General features: G+C 33.7%; 3 protein-coding genes across 7 annotated transcripts; 1 reads left to right on the top strand and 2 right to left on the bottom strand.

Moving 5' to 3' along the window:
- Positions 1-433: 433 nt before the first annotated feature.
- On the bottom strand, positions 434-1,813 carry LOC140836344 (mitogen-activated protein kinase kinase kinase 20-like). Its single transcript, XM_073201797.1, has one exon. The coding sequence runs from the start codon at positions 1,665-1,667 to the stop codon at positions 600-602; it is 1,068 nt and encodes a 355-aa protein (XP_073057898.1). The 5' UTR covers positions 1,668-1,813; the 3' UTR covers positions 434-599.
- A 3,068-nt stretch (positions 1,814-4,881) lies between these two features.
- LOC140836343 (uncharacterized) lies at positions 4,882-7,603 on the bottom strand. 4 transcript variants are annotated; one of them, XM_073201796.1, is made up of 7 exons: positions 7,307-7,603; positions 7,007-7,113; positions 6,138-6,694; positions 5,969-6,016; positions 5,743-5,851; positions 5,542-5,623; positions 4,882-5,142 (listed from the first exon to the last, which is right to left on the bottom strand). In XM_073201796.1, exons 3-7 carry the CDS (start codon positions 6,628-6,630, stop codon positions 4,939-4,941), a joined length of 936 nt encoding a protein of 311 aa, XP_073057897.1. In that variant the 5' UTR covers positions 6,631-6,694; positions 7,007-7,113; positions 7,307-7,603; the 3' UTR covers positions 4,882-4,938. The 4 variants fall into 4 exon arrangements, with proteins under 4 accessions (XP_073057897.1, XP_073057893.1, XP_073057896.1 ...); XM_073201792.1 differs by having other exon boundaries at positions 5,743-6,016; positions 6,120-6,694; positions 7,307-7,602; XM_073201795.1 differs by having other exon boundaries at positions 5,743-6,016; positions 7,307-7,602.
- Positions 7,604-9,507: 1,904 nt separating this feature from the next.
- LOC140835936 (uncharacterized) lies at positions 9,508-10,441 on the top strand. 2 transcript variants are annotated; one of them, XM_073201347.1, is made up of 2 exons: positions 9,508-10,002; positions 10,139-10,441. In XM_073201347.1, exons 1-2 carry the CDS (start codon positions 9,612-9,614, stop codon positions 10,282-10,284), a joined length of 537 nt encoding a protein of 178 aa, XP_073057448.1. In that variant the 5' UTR covers positions 9,508-9,611; the 3' UTR covers positions 10,285-10,441. The 2 variants fall into 2 exon arrangements, with proteins under 2 accessions (XP_073057448.1, XP_073057450.1); XM_073201349.1 differs by having other exon boundaries at positions 9,512-10,002; positions 10,125-10,441.
- The last annotated feature ends 2,690 nt before the right edge of the window (positions 10,442-13,131 follow it).

Here is a 13,131-nt window from a genome sequence, read left to right as displayed (position 1 = left end):
TTATTTTTAGGTGGTGTGTACGCAGTCGAGGATATGTATCTTGAATTCGATGGCTATTGCTGCCTGCTGCTAGCAAGTTGCTGCTAAAAATTAAAAATACCAGAAAATCAGAGAAATAACAAATCTTTTGCCTAACACATCCAAGCAACGTTGCAACAGTCTCATTTTCCCAAGAAAATTTAATAAATAGATGATATTGTCTGATTAATTATAGGAACTGAATCAGTTTAAATATCAAATTTCTTTAATTTAGTTCATCTAGCATATACATCTGGGCTTTCAATATTAGTTTCCATGCACAAATTTTTCTCTAAATTCAATATTGATTCGATCCGACATGATATATATATATATATATATATATATATATATATATATATATATATATATATATATATATATATATATATACACACAATCAAGAATCAAGATGTAGAACAATTTTTACAATCTTTAAATTTATGATATATACGTACAAAGAGAAAAACAAACCTGTCATTTGCCTATTAGAAAAGTGAAAACTAACAAAAGAAAGTGAAGAATTAGTAATAAAAATCTATTCTATTTTCCTGCTATCTGAATTGCTCTAACGAGCTCCGTCACCTAACTGTCAGCCAATCATCCGAAACAGACCAATCAAGGAGAATTTGATTGTTCACCAAGTCTCGCAGATGGACACTCGGAGAAATGGACCACAAATCGCCGGAGAAACTAGAGCCGTATTCCGAGGAATATACCGGCAATGGCAGAGATGTAGTTGAACATGTCGACGAAGCCCAATCTGGGAAATCCAATGGGCATCTCGGAGAAATTGAGGCACTTTGTTCCTCTTTGGTTGTTAAGGAGACGACGTCGACGTCATCATCAAAATCTTGATCATCAGCAATGAAGGGATGATTTAGAAGCATCTCAGCCGTCCATCTATTGCTTGGGTTCTTAACAAAGCATCTCCTAACAAAATCTTTCCCCTCCGCCGACAAATTCCCGGGAATTTCAGGTACCTCCTCGCCAATACCAATCCTAAATAAAAGTCCCGGAACGTCGGAGCACCGCCACGCCGGAGATCCCGTTGCCATCTCCGCTACCACGCATCCAACGGCCCAGATATCCGCAGGAGGGCCCTGTTCGCCGCTGTAGACCATCTCCGGCGACATGTATAGCGGCGTGCCCCTTAATTCACACGCAGAAACACCTCCTTCTGCTTTCTTCGCCAACCCGAAATCCGCAATCTTCACCCCACCGTTAGAGCCCAAGAGAATATTTTGAAGCTTAATATCACAGTGAACGTACCCAAGCTTGTGAATATAGTGAATACCTCTAAGCAAAGCCTTCGTGCACCGCCGGACTTCGGATTCCGGAAGCCTCCGATCACTATAATTCTTGAGTTTATCGGCCAAGGTGCCGCCCGGGGCGTACTCCAGCAGTACATTATACAACTTTTCGCCATTTTCATATGAAAAGCTTTCACCAAAGCAACGAACCACCTCCGGGCAGTCCTTAAGCTCGTCCAGAATCAATTTCTCCTTCATAAGAGAAGAAGATTGCGAAAAACCGCAAGACTTCACAGCCATTAATGGGAAAACTCCACCACTCTTGCTTCTGGGAACCGCTAAATTTACAGTAGCAAAGCTACCATGTCCCACGTTCTCACCTCGAATCCAATCCATTCTTCAGAAAACGCAAGATAGTAGAAGTATTTCAAATTGTTTATATATATACACTCAAGCTTGAATCTCTAGCTTTGGAGGAGAAGATTGAGATTGAAATTGAAAATACAGAGCTGAAAGAAACTACACGTTACTGTGATATTGTGAAACTCAGTATATATAGGAAGGTTTTTGAGTGAGTTGGTGTAAATTCGTGGCCGCAAACCATTAGTGGAAGGCTTGGTTTCTAATAATAAAAAGCACGTGCGTTGTTACTAGGGACATGTCGCGTTCTTCGGTTAATTAAAAACGTGGTTGATATTGTTCGACAATCATTAATTATAACATTTTAATAAAACAACGCTTTTATGCATGTGATTTGTTTGGCGTGGCTTTTGAGCATTTGGTCGTAATAATTAATATGCTTAGCACTCTTTTCCCACTTCATAAATAAGTGGTGGTTAACCTTAATTAATGCAGTATTTAGTTGTTAATTTGAGAAACCTTCCATCTTAACTTCCAACTGTATTTACTTTTAGTGAGATTATTAGCAGAAAAACTATTTATATAAAAACCAAGAGTGTATCTCATGTAAGACCGTCTCACGGATCTTAATCTGTGAGACGGGTCAACCCTACCCATATTCACAATAAAAAGTAATACTCTTAACATAAAAAATAATACTTTTTCGTAGATGACCCAAATAAGAGATCTGTCTCACAAATAAGACCCGTGAGACCGTCTCATACAAGTTTTTGTCAAAAACCAATTACATAAACTTTCATACCAAAAGCCACTATTTGGTTAAAATATATTCCTTATTCCGTTTAAATACCAATATAAAATCAAAATTGTACATATTGAGAAAATTATTTTAAAAACAAAATAATTTTTCATTTTACTAATATTTAATTAGTGTTTTAAACCATTAATAAGATATAATTAACCACTCAATTCCACAAATTTCTACGGACCAGCATATGCCACGACCCGCTAATACTTGATAAAAGTCTAGGCAATTATATCTTAATGGATATAATAATGGTGCGTGCTCTTACTAATTAATTACCTGCATATACGTTACATCCGCTCGCATTTTTCATGCAAAAAATGTTGAGATGTAGGGATAGCAGCTGCACTAGGTGTCGACAATTGATAGCGAAGTCTTCGCGTTCACATCTTCGCACGTTTTAACGCTTAAACCTTACCTTAGAATAACGTTTTCCATCAATATTTTTTGGTAATATTATGAATATCAAAGGGTTTCTTTTCTTTTTTTGGGTTTTTTGTGACAATTACAATGAATATGAAAGGGTTTTTTTGTGTATCCCAGATACAATTCACCATGATTTTTATTAAAGGAAAATAAGAAGCATGTAATTAAAGTGCATCAATTTTTAATCTGATATGGCGTAAAATTCCATTTTGACAAAGGCGGTTTAAATCCTTATTTGATTATGAATTTATTTTGTTTCGATGAATTCATTCACTTTATTCATGATTTGTGTGTACATGGCATCGATCTTTCAGATTCGATTTGAATTATGATTCTTTTATGCAAATTTATGAATTCAAATCTTCAGTGATGAAAACAGCACCAATAAATAAAGAGTGGGTTTCTTGTGAGACGATCTCACAAATCTTTATCTGTGAGACGAGACAACCCTATCTATATTCATTATAAAAAGTAATATTTTTTCATGATTGAGCCAAATAAGATATTTGTCTCACAAAATACGACATGTGAGACCGTCTTACACAAGTTTTTGCCGTGAATAAATTAGATTTATTAATCTTAATTCATTTTTCAAATCTATATTATATATATAAATATATATAACTTAAATTTAAAAAGCAGCGTTACCCGAGTCTTTTATTGGAGAATCGTAGAATTTGTTCTATTCAAAGAACTCGGGAAATGCTATTATTTTGGTTGAAATTTTAAAATTTAATTTTTTGGATTTTTATTATTATAATTAGTGCATCTGAATGGAAAAAAAACATTCCAAAAAAAAAGTGTTCCTTTTTTTCCGGAAAAACACTTGAAAGAAATTTTTTTTTTTGGATAAACACTCTTCTAAATACTATTGAAAAAACCCACATATATAAAAATAAATAAAACTACTTCCGACTTTCTGGTTTTGTTTTTGTTTTTGTTTTTGTTTTTGTTTTTGTTTTTATTATTATTATTATTATTATTATTATTATTATTATTATTATTATTATTATTATTATTATTACCGTTTTAGCCAAAATAATAGTATAACAGCTTTTACCATTTTTTAAACATAAAAAAAATTCTTTTTAAAATAAAAAACATAGATACATAAACTGATCCAATATATAATGAATGCCAACAATTTATGATTTTAATTTTCTCTGATGCGACTGAAATTTGGCGTTCACTTCCTTGAACATCCATACCGATCCAACCGTGGGTCAATTACTTTACAACTTAACCAAATGAAGAAGGTAATTTATTTACCAAAGAATTATCCTCCCACACGAAAGAGAACGAGCTCCCTCGAACAATTTGACTACTCAAAAGTTTTCATTGCGCGTTGCGTGTTTGCTTGCATTGTCGGTACATAAAATTAATTGGTAATAAAAAAATATATTTTGGAGATTGAAAAAATTAACCATGACACTAATCTAGCTCGGACTTAATAAAGATTATATTATTAGATGCCCACATTTAAGTTGGATCCTTCGTTTTTTTATTGTTGCCACCAAATTGACAGACGACCATGTATAATATATTGCAGAGAGGGCCCATTGATATAATTTGACTTGGATTTATTATGTTAGTGGAGACTCAGTTCATCTTTTCATTGTATATATACTAATTTGAATGGTCTAACACTAATGTCGTAGCTCTGATCAATTTTCAAATTTAATACAACGCGTTGATAAAAATTAAATAAATGAATTACTTGGTAGAACACGATCGAACACATTCTGTACATTTAGGTTGTCTTACAATTGGTGTTTGTTCCAAAAAAATAATTAAAATTTCAAGCCAGCAGCCAGGGGTCGAAGCTTGAAACCACAAAGTCATCTTCGTTTGAAACTTATAATTATTCCTCATCATTTTACAAGGAAATGGTAGTTTCACATAATTGAGATTCATGGACTAAAATGGCCATCATCTCTTTAATTCCTCGATATTTTCTAAAACCATTGAAATGAAAGTGAGCCATGCATGATTACGTACACTGAACACACAGAAACAATATTGATGATCAAACAGAGCAATGACTATTTGATTATTTTATTCGAAGGATTGTCAGTGTCACGGACTGTCCTCACGGGCAACGAGAGAAGGAAAATTCACAAAAAAGCCACAGGAACTTCCTAAGCATGCATTTCTCCTGCTTCGATTTTCATGTCTTTCTGACAGCACTGAGTTTCTCATGGCCTCAGCTTTCATCTGAGCAGCTCTGAGCTTGTTCAATATTTTGTCCATGGATACTGATCTCTTCTTTTCTAGTCTCATCTGTACAGACAAGTGTAGTTGTTATTAAGAGAACACCAATTAAGCTTTGTGGGGCATTATGGTAACAAGCTGACCCCTTCAAATCTTTGGAGGGCATTAGTATAGGGGCTCATATTTCCCAAAATTATTAATCAAATTCGAACATTTTAAGTTTCAGATGTGATTGCTGTGCTTTCTCATGACGAGGCGTGTACACAGAACGATGCGATAATGAATGGAAAGATAAACAATAGTTTCATCTTCTAATTCTGCAATGAATATGTTAGTTTACAGAACCATGAATCTACTGTTGACCAAAGGCTATACAAGAATTCAAGGCAGAGTTTCGACATTCGCTGGCATGAATTTCAAAATAGCATGATTTTATGTCTGATAAATGCCAATTTTTTAGGAACGAACCTCCAGTTTCTGAATTGCGGCGTCTGCTTTAGCCTGCTGCAAATTCTCCCAAGCACTTATCTTGGCTTCTTCTTTTAGCAACCTGTAAAATGGCAATGTGCAATGGGCAGCCATGTTATCTTACATCGTCTTGAACTCTGTAAATTTGCAATAGAAACTACATAATTCCATCTCCCTAGAGTTTACAAATTATTAACGTACTTCACTTGAACATTCTTTAATTTCTCCACATCTATTTGTTCTTGTTTCTTGGACTGCTGGCCTGTACCGGTGCTTTTATCTACCTGCACATCTCGGATTTCCTTTTCAGCTGCGGGATTTGCATTTGGACCCAACGAAGAGGAAGTTAAAATGGAATACAAAAACGTTGGTTTGGAGGACGAATTAACACTTCCTTCTGGACTTATTTGAGTCGACATATCCCTACATGAAACATACCCATCTTCTTCCTTGGTGCCATCATCAAGCCCCACTTCTGAAAAATCAAATCCATCATTTAATAACAATTTTCGGGCAAATGATTTATCACATTAAGAGACTTTATATGATAACTTGATAACTAGGAAGTGAAGTTTCACCAAGAAAGTTTGACAAACCAGGCACGCTAGTACTTCTAGCAATAGCATTTTCACAATATAATTGACTGGAGTTTACTTCAATTCCAGTATCATAACTGGAAAATCCGGTAGACATTGCATTTCCCACGAAGTTCTTCACAATCTCGGCTCCCAAGGTGGGCGAGTAGTTTGATAAGCGGACAAGTCCTGAAGATCCCAATGGGCCACTCTTCGATTTTGGCTGCCTCTTTGGCGCCTCAGAAGGTACGGCCTTGAAAGACTTGTGGCCCAAAACTGGGCTCTTAATCCATCTCTCAGCATCATCCCATTTGGAAGGCAATGCTCTTCCACTGTTAAAGGGTATCAAAGCAGCAGCATAACTATTATGCCTCCGACTACTGCTATTCGGCATCCCTACTCGCTCTGAGCTCCAACCTCTGGGAGTTTCTACCATGCTGATGTCACCATGTTCCGGTGTCCCTGGACTCGTATATGTACCGGAATTTCTAAACGATCCCATATTCTTCCTCATGAATTGTAGTTGATGTTGATTGTAGGCTACATTGCTCTCTTATTCCCCAAGTTATATATGTGGCCTGATTAATCATGAACCGTTTACTGGGTAAGAGTTCGACGCAAATGGAAGAAAAAACAAAACAAGCGTCTACATGTTGAATCTCAATGGTCATTGGTTAACATACACACTTTCTATCAAATTTCAGAACCTTCTAACTTCATATTTCTTTCACGATTTCTCACCCAAAATAAACATACTACGAAAACGAATCTGATCATGGGGTGGTTTCGATTCGGCTGTGATATTATTAAACTCATCTTCTATATTATTTACACTTGAGTCGAACTCGTAAATTTTTCTTGCCAAATACAAGCCCATGGCCAGAACTTACCAAAAAAAAATTTCCCTTGTCAAGTTTCGAGTTGGTTCGATTAGAGTAATTAGCATCCACAAAACTTTTGCTCCGGATTAAACTTGTAGGATTCCACGACAGGAATGCTACAAAAGCATAGGGACAGCCAAGTTAAGTGCTGGATCACATCAAGCTTCAAAGATATAAATACTCTACCCTTCCCTTGTCCAATATAACACATAAAAAACCACAAGACCAAATTTCCACATTTCCTCTCTCCACACAGAGAAAGATCAAAGTAGAGACAAAAACAAAGACACGGGCTGCTCACTCAATTACCTTTAGATGTGTCGGAGAAAACTCGGTATTTGCAGACTTAACCGATTATGCTTCAATTCACTCCTTCGCAGCCTGTCTCCTTTAGATTTGTTTCTTGTTCACGTTTAAAAAGGACGCGTAAAAATGGTATGAATCGAAACAAATAATTATACTAGTGTGAAAGCGATTGTTTGGACATGATGATCTATTGACTGTTGTGCTACGATGGCTTGGCTTGGCTTGGCTTGGATTTGGAGAAATTAATGGCGGAAGAAGGGGGGTGGTGTCCCTGCATATCTCATATGCAATCCATGTGACAATACATGCAAATCAAAATATAGGGCCCCAGTTCGATCTGTATAAATAAATTACTTTGAAAATCAACTTTTGAATTTGATGTATGATCGTATATACACAGCTTTCATTGTAAATAATCAATTGATATTATCCATTATATGTTTTTGTATATATAATATAATATTACCCGAAGAGGTTTAATGCATGTATATATATTAGTATAATCAAAGATTATGGATTTTTATAACGTGTATATGCATACATATATCCTATTTATATTACCTTTGAAACAATAATAACAGTTGGTTTACATGTTACTATGTTAGCGTTCGAATCCGAAGTTTATCCGATGCACATCTAAAAGATAGTGATTCGGGTTCTTGATTTCTTGCCAAAAAATTAACGGATATGTCACATTCCTATTAATAATCTTAAAACCCAAATATGACGGCGCCATTCACGAAAACAGAAAATTGCGGTAGATGATGCGTTTAAGTATTAAACCTTGATTGTTTGGAAATATCTTATGAAATTAAAATATATTATCTGCCTACATTTAGGCAAATGACAAAAAAAAATGTTATATGATCTCGCTATCAAAAAAGTTTGAAATTTCTTTGTTCCTTTTTATTTCTTGACTAAATACAACGTTTTCCACGACAATATATTTCATTTTTATATTAATTTGTCAAATATATAATTTTATAACCAAATTTTCGTCGTCCTTTCGTAATTGCTGCCAAAGCAAGATCTTTAAACTCTCTAATCTGCCCTTTGATTTGTACTTAATTTGTCCATTATAAACCATGCACGTCCTTTTGCATTTATATATCCACCAATTGGCTTACATATTGATACTCATTTATTTTCCATTTACGTTATATTAAGATATTTTTTAATGATCGATATATATATATATATATATATGTATGTATGTATATATATATATATGTATGTATATATATATATATATATATATATATAGTGTAGACGAAAAAAGTGAAACAATCTGCCGTGGACTCCGATCCGTATAACCACGAACATTATCTATCATATATATCTACAAATTTTTTTTAAAACTGGAAAATGGAATGTCGGACTATAGAAAGAAATACAACTGCCCTATTTTTATACAAATAAATCGCATTATCAAAAACATACTTTTATAATTTTAAATGCAATTAACTTTAAGAAAGGTCACTTAATGAAACATAAATAGTATAAATACCCAACTACAATAATCATTGTTTGAGTTCATATCACTTCAAACCTAATTTTAGGTAACTTGGCGACAATTTTAGTTTAATACCAAATAATTAAGTTTTATGAGAAGAAGTTTGTTAAGTAGCGTGAAACTCATATTATATTATTAAGATGGTGGAACTAATTTTGGAATAAATGTGCAAATTTGATAAATAAATAAAACCATTCTGTCTTGCGTTACAAAAAATTTTTATTTTATTTTAATATTATATTAAAACCCTTTTTCAGTTAATTATATTTCAATGAAATAATTATATTTTAATTAATCTTTGATCATGATATAAATATATTATATTTATATTTTGGCAAAAACTTATATAAGACGGTCTCACGGGTCGTATTTGTGAGATGAATATCTTATTCATGAAAAACATTATTTTATGCTAATAGTATTACTTTCTATTGTGAATTTGGGTAGAGTTGACACATCTCACAGATTAGTATCCGTGATACGGTCTCACATAAGAACCACTCTTATATTTATAATAAAAAAATAATATTTATTTATTATGACTAATTTAAATATGTGTAATCAAATTAACCAACAGTCCTCTTCACATTGATTTTGTTTAAAAACAAAGGACAGGTCATCATGTTGTGGACAACCAATGAATAATTAGAATGGAGGGCCCACATGAAAGCGAATCATTTCTGCAATACTTAGCCAAGCTATTAACATCTCAGCCAACACCATCTCTCAACTCCCACCGACGACCAATAGAGCTCCTCTCCTCCCCGCCGTAGGGGCTGGACGCCGCTCTACCCCATGTCACATCTACCTCACCCCTCTATCCCTCGGTCTCCGCCGCCTCGCTCTTTGTACAAACTGAATTCCTGGTCCCCAGACTCAAACCGCGACGAGGCGTGGCTGCGGCGGAAGGTCTGCCGTAACAGACGCAGCAAGAGCTTAACCGATGAAGATCTTGACGAACTGAAGGCTTGCATAGAGCTCGGTTTTACCTTTGACTCCTCCGAAATCGACCAGCGCTTGTCCGACACAATTCCCGCTTACGGCCTCTACTACGCCATCAACAAGAATTACAATAGCACCGTCGCAAAGCAACAGCAGCAGCAGCCTTCCTCTTCGGCCCAGCCGGAGTGTGACACTCCCTCCCCAGTTGGAAGCCCGCACACCATTCTCGGTCCAACTCCAGCAGGTAAAAAGAATTATACACTTGTCATTTTCTTGAAATCTGTTTCGTAGTTTATCATTTGATCTTGCTTTGCTTCATAAATTATGTAGTTTTGGTAAACCTGTTGGTTTAATTTGTGTTGTTAGGAGATAATCCGCAGGTCATGAAGACAAGATTAAGACAATGGGCACAATTGGTTGCTTGCTCTGTTCGCCAATCTCCGAATTAACTATCTTCAACGTTAGCATATCTTTCATTGGATCTATATATTATTCTTGTGAAGTTCACATGAACTTACAGATTTAATGTTAATTATATTGCATTAGACGAAAAAGCAACGGGGACTTTCTTTTATATGATTTTAATTATTCCGTAAGTTATGTACGCCGACCAACTCTTTTAAATTTTCGTTTACCACCATAATAATTGAATACATTAATCTTTCACCTGTCACGCCGACTAATTTATTGTTCATAATATTTAGCTTTTATGTAATAATTTTTGCTTAGAATTTAAGTTTAGCTGGGAAATACGACTTTGGGAGTGTTTTTAGATTAGAGATGGACTTATTTTCGTTTGTTGCTTAGCCACGTCTTTAAATTTTATTCTCTCCATTGATAACCACGGATGTTTACAGGCCTGTCCGGCCATCATTGGCCCACCCATGTCTCTGAATCCAAATATGAGTTTCATAGCACCACCATTGGTTTTTGATCTTGGGCCTGCTAAACATTCAAAAACCCGTTTGTTAAGAGTCAAATCACGCATCTCTTTTTGGACCCGACCACTTCGCTAGTATTTATTATTAGAGAATAAAATCTTCTTTGGTTATTTATATATCGATATGATAATATATAACATTATACGGTTGATTTCATTCTACATATAGAGGTACTATCCCTATGATAGAGTTAAAAGCTCAAATTTAGCTACACATATATGAGGTCCACTAATTTTTTTAAAATCACATATGTCTGTGAATTTTATCCATTCAAACCATATGGGGGCAGTGTCCCCACATGTAGCATCGACTTAACCACATTTTACGGATATGTATTCATGAAGTCATGCTATACGTACCCATCCCAATCTGTAACACTTAAAGGGTGTGTTTGGTTGGGTGGATTAAATAAGGATAGATTAATAGTCCAATATTTATCGTTAAAATTTTAAGATGTTTTAATAATCATTTTAACCCGGTTTAAGATCCAATTTTATTAATCAAATAGTTATCCATAAAATTGGATCTTAAACCGGGTCAAAACGATTATTAAAATAACTTAAAATTTTAACGATAAATATTGGACTATTAATCTATCCTTATTTAATCCACTCAACCAAACACACCAAAAGTGATTTCTGCAATTCATGGAGAGAAATGTAACAATAACTCACATCAAAAGTATAGTTTTAAAATAGTGGGTCTCTTGTAAGATTGTCTCATGAATATTTTTCTGTGAGATGGGTCAACTCTACTGATATTCACAATAGAAAGTAATATTTTTAGCATAAAAAGTAATATTTTTTCGTGGATGAAGCAAATAAAAGATTTGTCTAACAAAATATGACTCATGAGACCGTCCCACACAAGTTTTTGTCGTTTTACAAATAGTGTTTATGATATGACAATTTTAAAATACTCTTCTTTTTTTCATTTTCCCATTATAAAACACTTATATAACTTGGTGAAAAAAAAAATCATTTGTCAAAATAATTGAAATTAAAAAGTTCTTTCATTATGCATTATATCTTTTTTTCTAATAAATAATTGGTATTGTTAATATATTTATATGAATAAAAATAATAGTAAATAAATTTATAATATTAACAATAATAAGAATTATTTAAACCAATCATATTTAACGTTATTATTCAATGACAATCACCATTATTATTTTTATTAATTTATACTGTTTATGATGATTCTCATTTTTATTTACTTATTTGTAATTATTTAATTTTCTTCTTCTTATTATTTTTAAAAAATTGCTAAAAAAAGCAAAGAACTGATTCCGAAAACTTTAGTTGACGCGATAGATTCTCATTTACAAAATGGGAATGGTATTTACCTTTTTTCCTAAAAAACATCAGACAATTATATACTGAGGCATAATAAAAATTTCTAATTTAATAAAGTTTTGCTTTTACTACTATAAATTAAATATAGAATAAACAAATGCAAGTAATGCACAAGTTAAACAAACAAATTTATCTATTAAATGCGTAGTAGTTCCATAATTTATTTTAGACAGAAACTTATATGAGACGGTCTTACGAGTCGTATTTTGTGAGACGGACTCATTAATCTTTCTGTGAGACGGGTCAACCCTATCGATTATCACATTAAAAAAGAATACTCTTAGCATAAAAATTACGTGTAAAAATAGCCCCAAGAATATATCCGAAACTCAACATATATAAGGGCTATTTTCAAAAACTAACTCGATGTGAGACTAAATTTCATAATAGTAATTTCTAGGAGACCTTCTTGAATAATACCTCGTTAATAAACAATAGTATATATGTGTGTTCTCAATGAGTGTTTTGAGTTATTGGAATGGGCAAGTATTGGCTAGTTGTCAGGAGGTCGATTCTCTTTATTAACACTTTTTATTGAGCAACAAAGAAAAATTCAGGGCAAAAATTTGTGTGAGACGATCTCACGGGTCATATTTTATGAGACGGATTTTTATTTGGATAATTCATGAAAAAGTATTGCTTTTTATGCTAAAAATATTACTTTTTATGGTGAATATGGGTAGAGTTGACCCGTCTCACAGATTGAGATCCATGAGACGGTCTCACACGAGACCTACTCGAAATTCAGACTTTCATAATACATGAAAAAGAGGTATCAATTCAAATATCATGTGCTCATCCATTTTCGAATACAGAAGTTGAGATATTATTCGCCACTAAAATATGCATAATATATAGCACATTTTCAGGAATAAATCAAAGCAAAATTCGAGTGATTTATTTGTCATTTTCAGATCGTTTCTAATTGATAAGAAGGAACCCATTAAAGAAAAATGTCCCCATCCAAATATTTTATATTTTGGTGTTCTCAGAATCCCTTTCTCTCACGTATAAATGCATCGCATGCAGTATATAGTTGAATCAATCCAGCAAAAATCAATTATCCGCTCAAAA

The sequence above is a fragment of the Primulina eburnea genome, chromosome 7 (assembly GCF_022965805.1).
Source record: "Primulina eburnea isolate SZY01 chromosome 7, ASM2296580v1, whole genome shotgun sequence".
Lineage (NCBI taxonomy): Eukaryota > Viridiplantae > Streptophyta > Magnoliopsida > Lamiales > Gesneriaceae > Primulina > Primulina eburnea.
The sequence above is the reverse complement of the archived record's forward strand: the minus strand, read 5'-3'. Positions and strand labels throughout refer to the sequence as shown.

What these genes read in the sequence shown, in the direction of transcription:
- LOC140836344 (XM_073201797.1), bottom strand. Translation starts at nt 1,667, where the DNA reads ATGGATTGGATTCGAGGTGAGAACGTGGGACATGGTAGCTTTGCTACT.
- LOC140836343 (XM_073201792.1), bottom strand. Translation starts at nt 6,630, where the DNA reads ATGAGGAAGAATATGGGATCGTTTAGAAATTCCGGTACATATACGAGT. An exon ending in TGGTTTGTCAAACTTTCTTG is followed by an intron (nt 6,017 to 6,119) that starts GTGAAACTTCAC and finishes TTGATTTTTCAG; the next exon opens with AAGTGGGGCTTGATGATGGC. An exon ending in CCGCAATTCAGAAACTGGAG is followed by an intron (nt 5,143 to 5,541) that starts GTTCGTTCCTAA and finishes TTGTCTGTACAG; the next exon opens with ATGAGACTAGAAAAGAAGAG.
- LOC140835936 (XM_073201347.1), top strand. Translation starts at nt 9,612, where the DNA reads ATGTCACATCTACCTCACCCCTCTATCCCTCGGTCTCCGCCGCCTCGC. An exon ending in TCTCGGTCCAACTCCAGCAG is followed by an intron (nt 10,003 to 10,138) that starts GTAAAAAGAATT and finishes GATAATCCGCAG; the next exon opens with GTCATGAAGACAAGATTAAG.